General features: G+C 36.1%; 3 protein-coding genes across 6 annotated transcripts; 1 reads left to right on the forward strand and 2 right to left on the reverse strand.

Annotated features, from left to right (window-relative positions):
• Positions 1-354: 354 nt before the first annotated feature.
• Positions 355-2,808, forward strand: LOC104905501 (hypothetical protein). Of its 2 annotated transcripts, none has more exons than XM_010694073.3 (3): positions 355-466; positions 958-1,452; positions 1,788-2,808. In XM_010694073.3, the coding sequence occupies exons 2-3, from the start codon at positions 985-987 to the stop codon at positions 2,676-2,678; spliced, it is 1,359 nt and encodes a 452-aa protein (XP_010692375.2). In that variant the 5' UTR covers positions 355-466; positions 958-984; the 3' UTR covers positions 2,679-2,808. The 2 variants fall into 2 exon arrangements, with proteins under 2 accessions (XP_010692375.2, XP_048497255.1); XM_048641298.2 differs by lacking the exon at positions 355-466 and adding an exon at positions 539-563.
• A 382-nt stretch (positions 2,809-3,190) lies between these two features.
• Positions 3,191-7,997, reverse strand: LOC104905500 (peroxisomal membrane protein 11C). 2 transcript variants are annotated; one of them, XM_010694071.3, is made up of 8 exons: positions 7,770-7,997; positions 5,369-5,580; positions 5,158-5,232; positions 5,005-5,079; positions 4,836-4,916; positions 4,621-4,695; positions 4,351-4,524; positions 3,191-3,453 (listed from the first exon to the last, which is right to left on the reverse strand). In XM_010694071.3, the coding sequence occupies exons 2-8, from the start codon at positions 5,558-5,560 to the stop codon at positions 3,418-3,420; spliced, it is 708 nt and encodes a 235-aa protein (XP_010692373.1). In that variant the 5' UTR covers positions 5,561-5,580; positions 7,770-7,997; the 3' UTR covers positions 3,191-3,417. The 2 variants fall into 2 exon arrangements, with proteins under 2 accessions (XP_010692373.1, XP_057250230.1); XM_057394247.1 differs by lacking the exon at positions 7,770-7,997 and adding an exon at positions 7,643-7,667.
• Positions 7,998-11,695: 3,698 nt separating this feature from the next.
• On the reverse strand, positions 11,696-15,380 carry LOC104905499 (hypothetical protein). Of its 2 annotated transcripts, none has more exons than XM_010694068.4 (2): positions 14,968-15,380; positions 11,696-13,728 (listed from the first exon to the last, which is right to left on the reverse strand). In XM_010694068.4, the coding sequence occupies exon 2, from the start codon at positions 13,670-13,672 to the stop codon at positions 11,984-11,986; it is 1,689 nt and encodes a 562-aa protein (XP_010692370.2). In that variant the 5' UTR covers positions 13,673-13,728; positions 14,968-15,380; the 3' UTR covers positions 11,696-11,983. The 2 variants fall into 2 exon arrangements, with proteins under 2 accessions (XP_010692370.2, XP_010692372.2); XM_010694070.4 differs by lacking the exon at positions 14,968-15,380 and adding an exon at positions 14,099-14,316.
• Positions 15,381-16,918: the final 1,538 nt, after the last annotated feature.

The following is a 16,918-nucleotide window of genomic DNA, read 5'->3' on the forward strand; positions in this document are numbered from 1 at the left end:
AAAGCTTATTGCCATTTGTTTGTGTAAAATGACATTTATAGACATTTTAATACATATGTGTAGTATTACTATTAGGGGCAAAAAAGTCATTACATATATTTCTACCTAATCCTCTAAAGAAAAAGCTCCTAATAAGAGCTTTTTCATTTTGAGAGTTTTCATTCTAAAACTCTCTTTTACCAAACACCCTTTTTAGAGTTTTTAACTAGTCAAAGTTTTAAAAATGGTCAAAACCTCTCTTTTTGTCCAAAACTCTAATTGTCAAACACCGGTATATATTTTCCCACCATAGGGCCCCCCAAAGTTAGGTAGCATACTAGCATTTTAATCTTATATAGAAGTATGTTATACTTCTATCATATATTACCTTTAAAACAAAACAAGAAAACGAAAATAGACCGATAAAACATCAACTCAGCATTCAGCAAGGTAAAATAAAATTATAGCCACCACTCAGCAGCGTAAGGTCAGCAGCGCCCATTTTTCCACTAATATGTTCTCTCGTACACCTGCAAATGTTTTTGTTTTTGTTGTTTTAATTTTTAGAATCCCTTATATTAAAGGTATTGCATTTTGTGATGATGGGCTTATATTATAGACGTGCTTAAAATTGTAGTTAGAATTTCCAGTTTGTTCAACTTGTAGTAATCTTCTTTTCTTTCTTCTTAAAATTATTGGATTAAATTGCTAATGAACTCAGTACTATTTGTTTCCTTTGTCGGTTGATCTTGTGGCTGATTCTCCTGTGATGTTATTATCTTAGTATAAGTTGATTGCTGCAAATTTTTCTTATTTCTTTTGTATATTTCTTTGTTTGAAGCAATTGTAAGCTTTTTACTATGAGTTTCTTATTGTCAGATGGTGATTTCATCATTAAAGAAGCATAAACTTTGGTTTCTACTTGATTATCTACTACATAACCCAATTTCTATGGCTGATTGTTACTGAATACTGCAGTCTGCAGCTGCTGTGACATAATTTTCGATGGCGAATTCTTCTGCTGTCAAACATATTTCAGAATGTTTCATCAAGCCGAAACTCGTTGACAGTATTTCTAAACAGCCTTACTATGTATCCCCTGGTGATCTAGCCATGCTCTCAGCTCATTACATACAGAAGGGTCTTCTGTTCACCAAACCTTCAGTAACAGATGAAGAATTCGACATAGAAACCTTCCTAGAAAAGCTTAAGGATTCTCTTTCTCGCACTCTCGTTTATTTCTATCCATTTGCAGGCCAGCTTGCTACACAGATAGATGAAGATCAGCATACTAGCTTGATCTCCATCGATTGTGAGAAGGGTTCTGGAGCTAGATTTATTCATGCTACTTTAGATATGACCATTGAGGATATTCTGTCTCCTACAGATGTTCCTGAGGTAGTAAAATCGTTCTTTGATCACCATAAGGCTGTCAATCATGATGGGCATACTAGGCCGTTGTTATCAGTTCAGGTAAGAATGTGTTCGACGACAACTTTTTGCGTGTCTTTTTATAAGGTTTTAACCAAGTCAAAAATCTACTAAGATGAAAAAAATGGACTAATGATGGTTGGTGAATTGGCTTTTTAAGAGAGATTTTTGTGGTTGCTGCATGTTTTTGAATAAGCTAAAATTATACTGGTTTTTTGGGCTAAAAGTAGCATTAGAATGCAAAATATAATGCAAGGGCCAGCAACTACTGCTATCCTAGCAATTATATTTGCCGAACATGCCCTAAAATCAACAGTGGAGGATTTGGACAAAGTGATTTATTTCATTGTCTTAAGGTTTTCTTTTCTTCAGTGCAGGTAACAGAGCTTGTTGATGGAATTTTCATTGGTTGTTCAATGAATCATGTGGTAGCAGATGGAACTTCTTACTGGAATTTCTGGAACATATGGTCAGAGATACATAGGCAACATAGTCCTATCTCAGAGTCGAAGCTACCCATTCATAAACGGTGGTTTCCTGAAGGACATGGTCCGCGGATTACCATTCCCTTTACCCACCCCGATGAGTACATAAGCAGATATGAAGCACCTCCACTAAGAGAGAAAATGTTCCATTTTTCATCCGAGTCAACATCAAAGCTCAAAGCAAAGGCAAATATGCAGGTCAAGGAAACCAATAAAGAAATTTCGTCATTACAAGCATTATCTGCACTTGTCTGGAGGTCTATTACAAGGGCACGCCATTTAGGAGGTGATCAAAAGACTCTCTGCTCCATGGATGCTAACCTTAGGCAGAGGTTAGATCCTCCCTTGCCTCAGAGTTATTTTGGGAATTCAATTTGGGTGGCTAAAGCTGCTGCGACAGCTGATGAAGTGCTTGAACATAGTTTAGGATGGACAGCGGAAGTACTGCAGAAAGCAGTATTAGAGCTGACGGACAAAAGGGTGCAAAGTGTGTTCAACGCATGGATGAAGTCTCCATTTGTGTATCAGATAGGTACATTTTTCGAGCCAAATAGCATTGTGATCGGAAGCTCTCCGAGATTTGATATGTATGGGAATGACTTTGGAATAGGTAAGCCAGTGGCAGCCCGTAGTGGCAATGCTAACAAGTTTCCCGGAAAAGTGACAGCATATCCAGGAAGTGATGGGGAAAGAAGCATAGATTTGGAAATATGTCTACCACCTGATGTAATGAGCTCTCTTGAATCAGACAAGGAGTTCATAGCTCTTGCCACCAGAAGCTAATACATAATTTCATAAGCATTTCAGTGTAGGCTTTTTCTCTTTTATTTTGAGTGTGGGTGTTAAATTGAGGTTTGGCGACCAAACTTGTAGCATCCTTTGCTATGAGAATAATAAAGATGTGATCAATCTACGCCTCGTCTGATAGGTAATAATTGATGGCAGTGAATAGTGATAATGAAGTAAAAAGGTCATATGTCATTGCTCATGGGGATAGAACGCATTCATAAATATGCAACCATGGCGGGCGTATCCCACGGCCGTCGTGACCGTTCCTTCCATCCTCAAGCAAACTTACTCAAACAATGAACAAGCAATTTAATAGTTGTATATAGTAATTGTTAATAATATAGCCTTCTTGGTAAATAGCGTGAAAGTAAAAATTAAAAACTGCATGAGAGAGTTGGTGGAAATTCCCCCCATAACAAAGAAAGAGAACTTGTTGGGGAAGTCCATTTAGAAATTGGGGACTACCAGGAAAAAAGAAAAAAGTTTAGGGAGCATCTGACACTATATACACTACAACATCTGCTATCTGCTTTATTGGCTAAACAAGAGCAACAAACATATTATTGCTATCGTGAACTGTTAACACAAGGCATGAAAGGAAATACAAGAATGGTTCTTAATTAAAGGTGAAAATGTCACCCTACTAAAATTCTTCTAGATTCTTTCAAACATACAACAAGGATCATGGCTTTTTATAATCCATAGGGCTTGAAGGAAGCTGTTTTCCCCTTGTTCAAGATGTTTTGGACTTTGGCCGTGCCGGAAGTAACTGCATCAAATTAGTAAAAGAAAAGTTAATAGATTCAGCTAACTGCATCAAATTTGTAAAAGAAAAGTTAATAGATTCAGCTAGCTGATTAAGTATCATGCTTATGCTTGATAAAATAACCCTGCATCCGCAATTTAAAACTATCCCCATCGACCTTGAGCATTAAGCTCATGAAGCTCAATTACACAAGAATAGAGCATACTTTGAACAAGTTTTAAAAAAAAAGGTATGACCAGATTCTTCTTGTTTCATCCATTTTTTTCCCTGACTTCTAGCACAGGCAATTTCTAGGAGCTTTCATCTGAAATCTGGGTTCTGAGTAATGTCACAGGTTCAACTCTCATTGGGGTGGGAATTTGGAAACACAGGGTTTATGGCTTCTGCCACAGGGTAGCGAACTGGTCCCACATCAGACTTGATAGATCCTGCTCAGAGTGAGCTTAACCCTTCTAGTTCTCCTCACCAGAAGAGATCTTAAAGGTTATAAACAAGTATAGACTGGTTTCGTCATGCTTACTAAAGAATTAGCACATCAAACTAACCGACCAGTTTATGATGACAGCATGGGTTCCCCAAGGAAAATGATGATTACATTGCTGTTGTCAGTGACACCATAGGAGAGGGTTGGAGAGATCAAGGAGTCACAATCCAGCTATGATTAAGGGGAAAGGCCAGTAGAAAATTTTGAGAAGAACAGGTGGAAGTCATAAGAGGGATTTTGTATCAGACTATCAGCCATAGTACAGCACTCTGGCAAAAAGGGGAAGTGGGAGGAGGAGCAGGGGTAAATGCAAAGTACGAAATAGTTCTAGACGCACTGTGAGTAACTCGACATGGTAAGATGTTCAACCAAGGAGCTGACAAAGACAAGCAGAAAAAGCACACAACATGGCACACCTGATAACATGAGATGAGAGATGTAGCAAAACCAAAGGCCCCAGTTACACGAGGAGTGATTTTCTTGGGTGCCAATTGAAGCAGCCCCGCAGCCACAACTATATCCAAGGCGGCTTTAACTAAGGCCAATGACCTGTCATTATACTTCTGAACCTTGGCTTGGTATTGATCATTCTGCAATCACACACATGCCCTACGCTGTCAAGATGCTAATATAGGAAAATTCTAGATGACTCATAGCCAATGACATATCTCAAATAAAACACTTACGTCGTGTTTCCCACTGCCCTTAAGCTCCTTCTCCAGCTTCTTCATTGAAGCAGAAAGCCTTCCAAGTTCCCCAAGCTGAAATTTGATGTACCACCAATATATTTAAAAGTCACATGGAACATTTTGGAAGTCAACAACACCTAAACTCACAATGTAGCAAAAGATGCAGAAACCTTAACAGATTAAGCAGTATCAGAATTTGGAAAACAACAAACCTCAACCAAAGAAGTACAGACAGAGGAACTCATCCAACAGTAAAGAGATATCTTGGCAATCAGGTCAGTTCGCTCCTTGTTCTGTCAATCAAAATATGAATTTCCATCAAGCAGGAATATAGAAACAATGTTGTAGCAACCTAAAAAGAGAAAGGAGTAGGCCCCTGACCTTATAGATGCCACTTCTACCAAGCCAGACAAATTGATCAAGGAACAAAAATGTGGACAATAGTGCATTTTTGGACTGCAGAGAAAATAGAAGATTATTAGTTACTTGGAAACTGGAATTCCGTTATCCAATAGAAAATATAAGCTTGATTACCTTTCCAAGTAAAGTTAAGGGAAGAGGAGTTCCAGCAGGAACTGGGCTAATAAGAGCATGCAAATCATTAACAAACTGCAATATAGTTATCAGCACATGTCAGATCGAACTTGAAAGGCCAGTATTGTGATTTGTGACCAAAGATGATAATCTACAGATCAGCCAGAAAAGCACTTATAATTCACAATTAAAAATGTAGTTTGAGCTCGACCTTAAAGAGACGGAAGACTTTTCTTGCCAGACTGGTTGATTTATCAACATTTTGTGCTGTACCTGGCTGTCCATCACTCAGAAACTTGGAACCATACTGGATTGCCCTGCATATCTTGTCCCTAGCTTCTGCTTTGTTCAAATACAGAACTGCAAGGGCAAGTTCTGCCCTGGGCACATCTAGTGTACTCATATTATATCTTCTCTACTGTCCTGCAAATTCAATCCACCATCATAAGTAAACTTACATCATAATGAGTAGCTAGTGATCTAAACTTAAACAGCAATGTTCAAGCAAAGATGGTTAGCATGATCTATAAGAGATTTACACAAGTTACCCACCAAAAACAGGTTCATTTTAAGAGTCATATCACATTCTGAATTCCAGATAACAGGACTCACCAAACAGCTAAGATATTAGATATTTGATGGATTATAATCCCCTTTTTCTCCTTCTCATATAACCCCACCTCAACTATTAGTTAAATAACTTATATTACACAAGAGCAATTTGACCATTTCGCTATGTGATAGATGACTAACTGTTAGCCAAATAGCCATACTCTATCATCATTAAGTAGAAAACTGATGATACATTGCATTCCCCAGCACAGAATAGTAAAATAATAATGATATAAACACGAGCCCTGCTAATATGATATGTTTTTATTTCAGTTGCTACCAAGATAATATTTGGTTATGGCACTAATGTCAGTAACAAAATGCTTTCCGCGCAGTGAAGATATATTTCAAAGAGCAACAACCACAAATCTAGCCAGTCAAAAAAAAAAGTTGCATAAGTCCCTATCATTCAATTTTCCCCAGGTCAAAGATCTTAGAAATATATAATGCGGTAATTAGAAACCGCGGCAGATGGATGCGAAAACACATAAGCTTCTCTTAAAAGTATAGGACAGGTAGGTTAGTTAAACACTATGGCTCCGTATACATTGGCAAGTATATAATGAAGTTTAGCATGCTTGACCAGAATGACCACCATCTCAAATGTGTCATAATATTTTGAAATTGATGAAGCATATCAAAGTAAGTTGTAATACTCTTTTCAAATGCTCGCTCTGAAAATCAAATCAACACTCTTGCCAATACTGGATATTCCGAAAGGCAACAGTCAATAGCTTAGAGAGCACATGTAGATACCTTAGCAGATGTTTAAAAAGGCATGATATATAGTTATGAACTGGTATGCAAAAGGTAAAGTAACTAGCACATTGACTAAACTAGAAAGAGTGCAATGTCATGACTTATTTCTGAACAAATGACTACAGCTCAGAACAATTACTTTGCCAAGAACCATAAAACCAAACACCATGTCCATTGATTCAAAAATTGCCTTCGTACACTGCCTTAACATCAATTGGACACCCCATAATATCATAGATTACACAGCTCAATTTGGAACCCCACATCACCCCCAAGTCTCAACAATAAAAAAAAACATCGAATAGATTACTGGAAAGCTTAAAGGAGTTCCGCCAAAGTTATAAAATTTCCCTGGATCAGGAGATTCAACATTGCCAAAGAGCGCCAGCATGAGATGCTTATAAAGATTAATAGATTATACATCTTTCAAAACATTCAAACTAAAAAAGGTTGGAAATTCATAAGAGGAACCAAAGGAACAAACTAACATGTAAAAAGCTTGTTCTTTCCTTGTTTTCGGAACAAGAAAACATCCACCATAACATAAAACCTATCAAGCTCTGAGAAGATCATCATACACCTTCAGAACCACAAGACTAACTCTTTCAGAACTAAACAACTGAAGGTGGAAAGAGATATGAACAACAGATAAGAATCACACATGGGAACATCAACATGTTCTCCATAAAACCACTTGAAGACCTTTGAATGCAACACATCAAAGATTCAAACTACTGCACCATAAAGAAATCAAATTCACTCAAACACCAACAATTCAAACAACCCAAAATGATATTCTTATACCCATTTCTTCCAAAAATCTCATCAAATTAAAGACCCAGAAAAAAAAAAAAAACAAGATCTTTCAAGTAACAAACTTCCATCACCAAAATTCCCCACTCCTCAGAGTTGACCCACAACCAAACAAACCCCCACCCTAAAAAACAATAAGTATATAACTCTAAAGCAGCAAATTCTAGCTGAAAAACAAAAATCTAAAAGATTTTGAGTAAAAATCAGACAAATCACATAACTTGAAACAAATTAGATAGTATAATACTTATTTTTTTAACAATAGAACCCAAACAATTAAAATTATCATCCATTGAATTACCTGAAAAAAAGGGCGAATTATAACTTAATCAAAGAGCAATTAAATATAGCGATGTACTAGGGTTACATATGGGTCATCTCATCTAGTCAGAAAAAAAGGATAAAAGAAGCTAAGGAAGAAAAATTACCTTAAAAGCTAAGAAATTGAAACTTCTGTGTTGATTTTCTCTCTCCTCCAGCAGCTTAGGGGGAGATAATTTATTTGTCCTGAGAATTTATCAATTGCGTCAGTATTGAAGAAAGAGTTTTTTCTCTTCCGCTAAAATTTGATAAGGGCTTGTTTGGTCCTCTCTTCTCCTCTTACTACCCAACAAATTTGGAGTTTGGATAATCTCTCCACTCTCCTTTCCCACCCTTTTTTTTTATTATTATTCTTTTACTTCGTTTTCTATTGATATTTGCACTATGTATATATCAATCTTGACCTCATTTTTTTTTAATATAATGCTTAAATATCTTTAATTTAATTTTTTTATATAGAGCGCTTATTCGGAGTATTCTTAGAAATCATGTCTCAAATCATGAGTATATTTTCTTGTCTCATCTTCTATAAGGAGAGTAATGAACCTGAAATTTCCGCCATACACAATGCTATTCTCTTATTATTGGCTAATGTGTAGTAGTATCACTATCGAGTTTGACGATACCAACGTATTAGAATGGTGTCACGAGTGGCGAACCCTCCATAGTGAAGTTTGTGTTGAATAATATTCGGCGTGCTAAAAGATTGTGGAATGATCTCAAAATTGCTTATAAATTACTAGACTCCAATGGTATTGTAGATTATTTCGCAAAGAAAAGAATTTGGAAAGATGTTAGAAAATATGTCATGGTTCTAACTCTCACATCACTAGTGTTAAATGGAATGAGATTACACAAACTCACTATGTCATATGTGATACTTTTACTCGCTCCCTTTGGCAATTTTTACAAACCATTGGTAGGCATTGCATCAATGTTGGTACACAATTTTCTTCACATGAGCTTATTGGCCTAATTATCCATCAATTGAGTTAGTAGTTTATATATGTTTTTTATGTTTGTGTATACATATATTTCATCATTTTATACATAATCTTTTCAGCAATTTACACATTTTTTCATCTGTTTATACATATTTATGTAGGTTTGTACATGATTTTTATACCTGTTTGTGAATAATTTTTCATCCATTTATACATAACTTTTCATCAATTTAAACATTTTTTTATTTTTAATTGGTAAGGAGAAGTGTCCTGCTGGATCACAACCTTGCACAAGTTTTCTGACCAATTCAACTACAAATGTAAGGCTCTTTGGAAGTGGGAGGAGGGGAACCCTCCTCTCCCCCGCTTTAGGGTTTTGACTGTGTAGTTGGGTTCGTCAGACTAACCGGTGGAAAGTTTCGATTCAGTATGACACTTCTCCTTACCAGAAAAACAAAGAAAAAAAGGAAAAATAAATTGATGAAAAGTTGATTCATATTTTGTATCATAATATTTGCATATTAGTTTTTGGATATTTTGGAAGCATTTTATACCCAGTTGTATCTATAATTCATTTTGATTTTTAAATATCCTTTAATTATGTGTATGTCATTGCCTCTTAGAGCATGACCACTAATGACATAAAAGACATGTTTTTTTTTTTTTAAGGGAATGACATAAAAAACATGTCATCCCTCTCTATTTCATCTTATAAAATTTGAACATGTCACATGACTCATATTGACAAATGTACCCCACTTATCACTATAAATTCCAAATAAAAACTCAAGTATATAAAATCTAAAGAGAAATAAATTATTTTAGAATTGTGTTCAAATGTATTTCCTTTGTTTTTTTAGTCGGCTCATTTCCTTTGGGCTCACCTGACGAGGCACTCTTTTGAACCTTCATATCTTTAATTATCAATAATTAAAAATCACAAAAAGTTGATATTTGAAAAATATATACATTGAGATGAATTTAACAAGTTCCCGACCATAATTGTCCTTAAGTTCAAATCACAAGAGATAGTCAAAGTCGTGTATGTGAATATTGTCAAAAGTAAAAAATGGATCATCTAAGAAAAAACAAAGGAAGTAGCAAAATGAATGTGATGTTTATAGATCTCAAAAAATTATGATCGTTGGCAAATTTTTTTATTTTACTTTGATATTTTTACGCTATTTCAATTACAAATTTCGGATTAAAAATTATGCATGTGGACTCCACCTCATGACTTGCTCCATGACTTAAATCATGTGATGACCAAATTTACACTTTATCATGAAATAATCCAAATATATGAGCCATTGATTTTTTATTCAATGGTTGATATTGCTCAAACTCTACCTTTTAAAGTTATTTTACAATTCTAGAGGATCCAAACACCAAAATAAGTCACCCAAAAATCATGAGTGCAAGGCGAGTACTCTTAGATCACACCTCAAGATATGTTTTCATGATCCAAAAAATAATGAGTTGCAATGGAGTTTCATTCATCATAAACCCTGGTGTACCATATGCATGTTACATCCAATACTAATTTTTCCTCAATTGTTTTTTTAATACATTTTGCTCATTTAGATGATTTCATATAAGCAACGAAAAAAATAATCTTACATAGTATATCCAAATGTGTTAAAAATTTTGGGTTACAATGCTCTTATTTCACACACTGAGAAGAACATTAGATTTCTTCATGTTTTAGGTTTTTTTTTTTTTGGTAAAGCTCATTTTTTTTTCTAGGATCAACATAATTGAATTTTCAATTTGAATAGCTACTCACCTATCGTAAATATGGTACTACCTCTAATATTTCTTTCCAAACTAAATAATTCCTCTTTATTTTGGTTCATTTTGCAGGTTTAATCAGACCTTGGCCTGTGGCCATAACCCATAACTTTGGTGATGTCATTCACTCATTCTTTCTTCCTCCTGTTTTTGGCCGCATAATGTTACAAAAATAGCCAATAAGCACCGACGGTCCAAAATTATTTTCCCATCTTTTAAACTTACTGGTAGTTGCCTGGAAATAAGGAAGAATTTTCTTGAAACATGCACAATTGCAACTTGCACGCACATTTATGGCTCAAGCAGTCAAGCTTATCAATATCTTTCTGTTTATACATGTTGCGATGGTTTTTGGTTCACACCCGTTGTAGGAGGAAAGTTCGACATTGAAATATTGAGGGAGTAAAATGTTCCAAAAAGTTTCTCATTGTTGTAAATCCTTTATAAGACCACTATACCGAAGTATATCATGCGCATAATACACATAAAGACTTAGTTTTTTTGAGCTCTTCCGATTTACTTATTTCTTCATTTAGAGTATAGCTATTTTTTCAAGTGCTTTAGAGAAGTCAATTTTGCGTCAGACTTCCTACCTCATCAAGGCTATTCGTGTCATTCTCTTTATCACTAGTTTGAACGATCTTTAGGTTGGTCTTATCCGAGAGATTGATCTAGATCTTTTCCCTCATTAAAAAAAGTACACTTTTAGTTTATAGGACCATAAATTTATTAGAAGTGGAGGCTTATATCATCCGTTTATATCTTGTAATGATTGTAACTTGTAAATTTCATCAAACACAAAGTAGTCGCTAGAGCAGTACTCCAGTACTCCACTAATGATATTGTGACTAGATTAATGATCTCCAAGACTCCAACATCAAGTTGAGTACAAAGCCAGCCCACCAAGACAATGATTAAACCAATGAATCAGGGTTTCGAAAAGTCTACTTTGACCAACCAACTTCCAACAAAGCCATACTTTCAAAGAAGTTAAATTACAAGATGCATCACAATTTCAGTACGGAAACTTTTTCCTAAACCCTGTGATTTTACTAGCTCAATCACATATAAAATGCTCACTTTCCTCTTAATCTATCGAAGATTGCTACATCTACCCACTGAATAGACTACTCATTTGAGATAGACAATTAAGAATAATTAATTTCGTTGAGTTAAACTTCCCTAATGATTAATGTCTATCTCTAGTGAGTAGTAAGTAGATAACCCGTTGAGTAAACAAAGTTTTCCCTTTAATCTACCACTTCATCTTAATTAACTTAAAACAATATACTCATTAATTGCACAAAATTACTATGAGAGTGATTAGCATTAGCTCAACATAAGATGCATTCACTGGAAAACTTTCTTCCAGGATGAACCACCGTACCATAAATTATTTCTAAGATAACACAAAATCTAAGGATGCATTTATAGTACATGGTTACACATCATCAGCACATATAACACTTGCTTAATTAGCTAGTTTACAATTTAAAGCTTGCTATTTCATATAGGCTATGAAACATGGACATTGCATTATATGCTAGGAAACGAAGGACAATAGGCGTGAACTTACACCACTAGACTCATTTTTTGCTGAACAAGCTCCTCAGTGGCCCTCTTTCCAAACGCTCGAGCAATTTCTTGGCACCGGGAATATCCATCTCGGTCAGCTTCTTTAAATACCCAATCGCGCCATATGACACCATGAGCTTCTTGCATTTTTTGCTTGACGACAGAGAAAGCAGACATGACACTGCGTATTTCTTGGCGGTATTTTGTGGGTTCGAGTCGAGTAATTGAACCAAATTCGGCACACTCTTGTCATCCTTCTTCACTTCCCTACAATTATGGGGAAGTGTCATCAAACTAGAAAGTGCCTGTGCTGCAACTTCTCTAGCCCCGTTTGTCTTGGCCTCGAGCATCTTAACAAGCAACGGGATACACCCAACTTCTGCCACCATCTTTTTCACCTCAGTTGAGTTGCAAACCTTACAAATGGCTGATGCAGCGGCTTGCTGGGCACCCACTGACCCTGATTTCAAAACGTGGACTAATCTCGGGAGAAATCCGAGCGATTCCAGCAACACAATTGAGACGGATCCTACCAAATTTCTCAATGCGCCCATTGCAGACTCCTGAGGTAAAGGCCCATCTAGGTAAGTCAATAGACTCCTGATCCCTCCCTCTGAAACAACTGACCTTCGGAGGGCTTCATTGCTTGCAGTGAGATTCTGCAAGCATTCGGCTGCATATTCTTTGGATCCTAACAAAAGCCCGCAATCAAGAAGATTGATCATCACTTTGACAATCCCTTCTTCTGAAAGGGTTTGCCTAACTTCAGGAACAGCTGATATGTTTTTCAAAGTGCAAGCAGCTGCAGCTTGTGAAACAGAATCACCTATTTTACACATTTCAATCAAGGGTCTAACCCCGCCATGTCCAACAATTGCTCGAGCTGTTTCTGGTGACATCGATAGCCTTTGGAGAGAGATTGTGGCCTTTTCTTTCGCCACTAAGCTACCTGATTCTACTAGCCTTATAAGCGGTGGAAGAACTCCTTCTGAAACCAACCAATTCTCACAGGACCCTGACTCTGCTAAACAGCATATAACAGTAACAGTTTTCTCACGAATTCTAGGAGAGGTGGCCGTTAGAAGCTGCACTAAAGCAGCAATATTGCTTCTTCCTAAAACAGATAAAACATTCTTTTCATCCTCTTTCATGATCTCAACAAGAGTATCAAGAGCCTTGTGTTTTGCCTCCAAATGCCCAATTTGAAGCCGAGCTAGCAACTCCCTTATGTTACTGTGAGCTGTCTGATCTGATTCAGATGATGACGAAGAACTCGTTGAAGCTGAAGGCATCGTAACTTCACCAAGAACCCCAGTTTTGATCAACAGACCACAATCCCGGAGATTCAAGTCTAATTTCCCAGACAACGAATCAAGATCACTCTGCATACGAAGCTTCCCTTCAAACTTCTCTTGAACACACATATCCGCTAATTCATTTGCCTCGTTCAAAGTCTTTACAACAGCCTGCAATTGCTCCTTACAAAGCATGTTCTTCGAGAAACACGGGTGACTAGACAAATCCGATAAACGCGAGGGGATTTGCTCCAATTTCGATATGATCATCTTCCATCTCCCCGGAAATCCCTTCACTTGTTTTGCTTTATTAAGTGCCACAGGAACCAGCTCCTGTGCATGTAATAACCACTCTTCAGCTGTCTGATCACCCAACAAACTCTCATGTTCTTTATCTTCCACCATAGCTTCTTCTATGGATTCCCAAATTTTTACTTAAATCACTTGATCAGCAGCACAAACTGTAATCCAATTACACCCAATACATCAACTCAAAAACCATATTATAAAAAATCTATGATACACAAAAGACTGACCGACACTGAAACAGTATTATAAGACAGTAAAGGCTTTATCAAATGAAGATTTTGCAGAGTAGAAATCTCAAATTCTCAAAAACAAACACCCAAATAACATAAAAGATCAAATTTTATAACTTTATCATACACTTGTATGTAATAATGGAGTTGTTAGATACTTTAAATTAGTATATATGAAGAGAAGGAAGAACAAAAAGAGAAGACAGAAGAAGTGGTTTCTAGAATAATGTAACATCACAGAAAGCCCGTTTTACATAAAAACAACCGCCCACCAACAGGAAAATCAAAGTACCTATAATGAAGCCCCACCATGTGTACTATAAGTCTTTTATAAGTAGTAAACATTGTGAAGAACTCATCTAATTCACATGAAATTTTTCATCTTTTTTCACCCAGAAAATTTATGGCATTAAAACATATTACTAAAAATCATAAAACAAACAAGAGTAGAGGTTTAGACATCATAGTCATTTGATTGATATTGATGGATTTGCCTTTTAGACTAATCAAAGTGCAAAAAAATCGTCGGCGCTACAAAATGACCAAAATACCCTTTGCAATATTCATGAAAGTGTATGAAATTACTAGTTTATTTAAGTACTACAACTATTTATGAGTCATACGTAAAGGGGTATTTTGGAGAGATTAGCAAGTTTTCATCTTCAAATTTCAATTACAATTTGAGCTAATTAAGCTAAGTTGTATTAGATCTAATTGTAAGGCTAATAATAGTGATAAAGACAAGTTTACAAAAGAGATTCCAGCTATCTTTTGTCAAAATTAATCCAAGTATAACGTATTTTTTGGGTTTTTGTCTTAACTTTGAAGAGACGAAATATGTCTCTATCTACTAATATATTGAGTGGATTTGAATTGTTTTTCTACCTACCCACTAAAATTCTAATGAAAATCAAAGCAACAAAGCATAAATTAAACATATATCACTTCAAATTTGTCTTCTTCTCTCTCCTAAAACAGTCAATTTTGCTTGCAAAAGTTTAAAAAAGTCATCTTGAGTGATCAAGGTTAACAAGAATACAAGTACAAATTAACAATACAAAATACCAAAAATTTGTACAAAATTGGGATATAATTTAAGGGAGGAATCTTAGAAAGGGTAAATTTTTAGTGAAGCAACAGAATCTAGCCTGAAGAACTAACCTTTAAGGCTCAAAAATACAAAAAAAACAGAAGCTTGTAACTTTTTCTCAATTCAAAAGTAACCCACAATAGCTTGATCTTCAAACTTCACTTTCTCTCTCTAAAATAAGCAATTGAGCTTGAATTTTGACTTTTTGAGAAAATCCCAGAATCAATCTTTGAGAATTAGATAAACCCAGAAATTGAATTTTGTGATTGAAGAAGAAGATGATGATGACATAAAACGGTCAGCAGTATTTGAAATGGAAGAAAAGAGAAGAATATGTTCTAGTAGCTGAAGAAAATAGGGAGAGTGAGTATAGTAGTATAGTACTATCCAGGAATTTGAATTACGACCAGTCTATACTAGTAAGTAGCAAGTGGACAAGGAAACATAAATGGAGAGAGAGTGAGGAGACAATAATAGTAACATTATTAAATTCTTACTAGAAACACAGCATTTCAAATATCAGAACTTTGTGTTAAAATACAAGAGTAAATTTAACTTAGTTGTACAAATAGAAATAATTTGAATTTCAGGTTGATAAGAAAGAAAAGTCTGGCGTGTCCATTGAGTTATTTTAGACTTATTTTCAATTTATTTTAATTTAGTTTAATTGAGTTTAGATTAGTTTAAGGGTCTGTTCTCTCCAACTTATTTTCAGTTCAGTTCGGTCCAGTTCAGTTCAGTTTAGTTCAGTTCAGTTCAGCTCTTGGCAATACTTTTACTCTCACATATCACTATTCATTTCAGTTCAATTCAGTTCAGTTCAATTCAGTTCAGTTGTTTTATGCCGAAGAGAACAGGCCCTAATTCAGTTACTTTCAATATTTCAATTTAGTGAAATTCAGTTAAGTTCAGTTTCTTCCATCCAAAAAAAACGGGGCCTAACTCAATAGTGTCATATTTTATGATTAAGTTTTAGATGTTAATAATGGACTAATTTACTTTATTGGTTGTTTTATTCTCCTTAACTTCTAATGTGGAATATGCACCCCAGTCGACACTACAAAACGTTATCCTCTATGAGTGCTAACCCATAAGGTTTAACTTTGGTGCAATACCAAGTCTCACCCAAAAGGTCTTTATTAGGTTGAGTAGTCCGCCTCTATATGCAAAAAAATTATTTCTCATCGATTTCTGATATGGGATAGTGAATACATTAGGCACGCGGAATCAAGGTTTAATAAATATTAATAAAATCTACGATTTTTTCAACAGGTACCCCCATATTTTCAAAATTCACCAGGTGCCCCTCAGTTTTATGTAAATACACCTAAATAGTAATTACACTTAATGATTAACGACGTTAACCGTTGTTAGTCTTAAACGTAATTAATCCCTGACTAACCCGTAATTAACCTAATTAAACCTTAAAACCTAACTCCTAACTAACCCTAACCTCTAAGCTTACTCTAACCCTAACTCTAACCCCACTCCCACCACCCCAACACCCCCGCTCCCACCCCCACCCCCACAGTCCCCCTCACTCCACCACCTCGCTAACCCCCAACCCACCCACGTCGAATCCCCCCTCCCAAACCCCCATCCCCGTCGAATTCTGTCGTCCGCTAGAAGCTTACATCATATCGAACTACAAGACATAACCAGAGACATTGCGGAGGGAGATCTGGACTCGCGACGGGGGATAGGGAGGGGTAGGGTTTTGGGCTCGCGACGGAGGGTGGGGGAGGGTGGGGTTCTGGGCTCGCGACGGGGGCTGCGGGGGTGGGGAAGGGGAGGGGTTGCTGGAGTGAGGGGATGTAGGGTGTTAGGAAGGTGGGGGAGGGGGTGGTGGGAATGTTAGGTGTAGTGTTAAGGGTTACTGGTTAGGTAGGATTAGGGGTTAATTAGGGTTAATGACTAACATTGATTAACATCGTTAGTCATTAAGGGTATTTGAGTGTATTTACATAAAATTGAGGGGTAACTGGTGAATTTCAAAAACATGAGAGTACCTGGTGAATTTTT

Source organism: Beta vulgaris, chromosome 1, assembly GCF_026745355.1.
Source record: "Beta vulgaris subsp. vulgaris cultivar EL10 chromosome 1, EL10.2, whole genome shotgun sequence".
NCBI classification, from domain to species: Eukaryota; Viridiplantae; Streptophyta; class Magnoliopsida; order Caryophyllales; family Amaranthaceae; genus Beta; species Beta vulgaris.

Coding starts and splice junctions, on each gene's coding strand:
- LOC104905500 (XM_010694071.3), bottom strand. CDS start 5,560: ATGAGTACACTAGATGTGCCCAGGGCAGAACTTGCCCTTGCAGTTCTG. Junction 5,233..5,368: donor AAGTCTTCCGTCTCTTTAAG/GTCGAGCTCAAA, acceptor ACTATATTGCAG/TTTGTTAATGATTTGCATGC. Junction 4,696..4,835: donor TCTGTACTTCTTTGGTTGAG/GTTTGTTGTTTT, acceptor ATCAAATTTCAG/CTTGGGGAACTTGGAAGGCT.
- LOC104905501 (XM_010694073.3), top strand. CDS start 985: ATGGCGAATTCTTCTGCTGTCAAACATATTTCAGAATGTTTCATCAAG. Junction 1,453..1,787: donor GGCCGTTGTTATCAGTTCAG/GTAAGAATGTGT, acceptor TCTTCAGTGCAG/GTAACAGAGCTTGTTGATGG.
- LOC104905499 (XM_010694068.4), bottom strand. CDS start 13,672: ATGGTGGAAGATAAAGAACATGAGAGTTTGTTGGGTGATCAGACAGCT.